This window comes from Empidonax traillii, unplaced genomic scaffold (genome assembly GCF_003031625.1).
Source record: "Empidonax traillii isolate 1590-97213 ecotype Southwest subspecies unplaced genomic scaffold, ASM303162v1 scaffold2029:size96749, whole genome shotgun sequence".
Classification (NCBI taxonomy): Eukaryota; Metazoa; Chordata; class Aves; order Passeriformes; family Tyrannidae; genus Empidonax; species Empidonax traillii.
The window spans coordinates 32140-35183 of NW_020957222.1; the positions used below are offsets into that span (position 1 = coordinate 32140).

The 3044-nt window shown below is 58.0% G+C and overlaps 1 protein-coding gene across 1 annotated transcript in view; it reads right to left on the bottom strand.

Moving 5' to 3' along the window:
• Positions 1-359: 359 nt before the first annotated feature.
• The window catches only part of MRPL9 (mitochondrial ribosomal protein L9), a 3646-nt gene continuing 961 nt past the window's right edge, over positions 360-3044 (bottom strand). The window contains exons 2-7 of the mRNA XM_027909281.1: positions 2551-2710; positions 2128-2252; positions 1536-1577; positions 1293-1394; positions 943-1026; positions 360-496 (exon numbers count right to left, since the gene is read on the bottom strand). Coding sequence (XP_027765082.1) covers positions 365-496; positions 943-1026; positions 1293-1394; positions 1536-1577; positions 2128-2252; positions 2551-2710 — 645 coding nt within the window. The 3' untranslated portion in view covers positions 360-364. The remainder of the gene's footprint in view (positions 497-942; positions 1027-1292; positions 1395-1535; positions 1578-2127; positions 2253-2550; positions 2711-3044) is intronic.

Here is a 3044-nt window from a genome sequence, read left to right on the forward strand (position 1 = left end):
GGGGTCCTGTGGGGTTCCGGGGCTCTCACAGGAACTCCAGAAACCCCTGGGAATCCCCCAAAACTCCCTCTCTTCCAGGGAGCTGCTGCTCCAGAATCCAGGAGTTCCCCACAGGTGATAAGGGGGGATTCCAGGGGGGTTGAACCCCACCAAATCCATTCTGGGACCCCCCCTGGTTTTTGGGGGAGTCTTGACAGGGTTTGGGGTCTCCCAGGAACTCCAGAGCCCCCCAAAACTCCCTCTTGTCCCAGAAGCTTCTGCTTCACTGACTGGACACCAGTCCGGAGTTCCCTCGAGATGGGGAAGGGCCCAGGGGAGTGAAGCCCCCCAGATCCATCCTGGGACCCCCATGGTCAGGGGGATCTCACAGGAGCTGCTCCCTGCGGGCCTGCAGCTCCTTCTGCTGCTGCTGCACCCAGTGCCGGTAGCGCTTGGTTTTGGGGTGCAGGAACTGCACCACGGCCATGGGGACACGCACCGTGTCCAGCCCGTTCACCTGGGGGCATCCCAAAAACCCCAGGGTCACCCCAAACCCACTGAGACACCCCAAACACCCCTCACCATCTCCAGCCCATTCACCTGGGGGCTTCCCAAAAACTCTGGGGTCACCCCAAATCCACTGAGACACCCTAAACACTCCCCACTGTGTCCAGCCCCTTCACCTGGGGGCATCCCAAAAACCCCGGGGTCACCCCAAACTCATTGAGACACCCTAAACATCCCCCACCATGTCCAGCCCACTCACCTGCAGGGAAATGGGGGCACCCCAAAACCCCCCCGGGTCACTCCAACACTCCAAACCCACTGGGACACCCCAACACCCCCCACTGTGTCCAGCCTGTTCACCTGTGGGGGCACCAGAGCCACCCCAAAATCCCAGGGGAACTGGGGGTGTCAGGGGGCAGTGGGGGGTCAGGGGGTGCCCACCAGAGCCACCCTCACCGTGACGTCACACCAGTAGTCCCCCCAGCGCGTGATGGGCTCCTCCGGCAGCTTCAGTGCGTGGGGGGGCACAAACACCCCCAGCTGGAATGGGGAATGCTGGGAATCACCCCAGGGAATGCCGGGAATGACCCCAAACAATCCCAGGCATGACTCTAAAAACTCAGAGAATTCCAGGAATTACCCCAGGGGTAGCAGGGCAGCAGGACAAGGGCAGATACCCAGGCCCATCTTTATCCCTTCCCTTAATCCCTCCCAAGAATTCCAGAGCTGCTTCTGAGCCCCCAGTGCCGCTGGGAAGCCCAAATCCCGGGATTTGGGCACTGGGAAGGGCAGGAAGGGCTCCTCACGTTCTTGAGGAAGTGCCGAGCCACGATCTCGGGGCTGAGCTCCCACTTGACGTTGTTTTTCATCCCAACCTCCAGGCGGCAGCTCCGCAGGAATCTGAGGGTCTGGAAAAGCAGAAGAGCCCCAGCATTCCCGGTGTTCCCACTGGGAAGGCCCGGGGGGGGGGGTTCAGGAAGAGTTTGGGATCGCAGGCAGAGGAAGGGAATTCCCCAGAGGCTCCAGGATTTATGCATTTCTCTGCTCACCTTCTCCCCGCTCTGGGTTTGGAGAACTTCCAGCTTCCCTTCCTGCAAGAGAAAATGGGAATTGGTAAGGGAAAATGGGAAAAATGGGGATTGAGGAGGGTAAGTGGGAAAAAATAGGGACTGAGAAGGAAAAATGGGGAAAAAACGAGGGTTTAGAAGGATAAATTTGAAAGAATAAAGGAACTGAGGAGCATAAATAAGGAAAACAGGATCTGAGGAGGAAAAAACAGGGAGTCAGGAGGGAAAATGGAAAAAAAAACAGGGATTGAAGAACACAAGTGGGAAAAAAACTTGGATTGAGGAAGACATGCAGGAAGGAATGGTGGCTTGACAGGCCTGCAGGGTTCTCCTACCATTCCAAACCCTCCAGGTTTATTCCAGTAGGGAATATTTTACGGAGCAAGGCTCCTGCTGAGATTCCATTCCTGAGGCATCGGGCAGATCTCATCCCAAAAATCCCCAAGAATATGGGTGGAGGCACACAGGGCTGATCCCAGAGAGCTTTGGAAGCACAGTGCCTGCTCTTTGCCCCAGTTTTCCTGTTTTTCCAAGGTTCTGGAGAGGCTGGAAAAGCCCCTTTGGTGCCACTCACCTTCTTCTCCTCCTGGAACATGCGAAGATTTTCTGGGGATGGATAAACAGCCAATCCCTGGGGAAGGAGCTTGTTCCTCCCCAGGCTCTTCTTCACACTCACTACATCCCCACGAGTGCCCAGGTCTGCCAGGAAAATGTGGGAATACAAGCTGGGAATGCTGGAATAATTCCCAGCCATGCAGGTCTGAGGTGGCATCCAAAAAACGGACATAAAATTCCACAGAATTGTTGGGTTTGGGGGGTCAGAGATCTGAAATCAGCTGAGGGATGGATCCCTGTGCCACTGGATAACCAGGAACGGGACATAACAGGGAGCGAATTCTTTCTCTTCCCCCCATGGATAAGAATAAACCCAGGCCCAAATACCCAAATATCCCAGGAGGGGGACTCCTCGGAAGAGCATTCCAGGAAAAGGGCTCACCCTCCACGGCCTGGGTGAGAAGGAGCTCCATGGAGCCCCTGGGCAGGTGTTTGGAGTCCTGGAGCAGGCGGTAGACGCGGTGCCGCCGGGGGTGCAGCCTGGGCGGCTTCCCTTCCTTGCTCAGGGGCACCTGCCACCAGCGCTCCACCACTACCGTGCCCTGCGGAGCATGGGGGATTCCCGACATTCCAGCCCTCGGGAATGAGGGGCTGGGCAGGGGAAGGAGCTGAGGGGACACGGTGGGGACAGCCTGGGTACCCCCCCAGTGCCCACAGAGCTCAGGACACCTCCACTGCACCCCCCAGAGCCCAGAACGCCCCCACTGCACAGCCCAGACCCCCCTTCTGACCCCAGACGCCCCCAACATCCTCCACAGCCTATAGCCCCCCACTAGCCCCCCTAAGACCCCAGAACCCCACCCCCCACCATCCCTCAGACCCCAGAACCCCCTCCAGAGCCCATAACCTCCCCATTGCACCCCCCAACATCCCCCA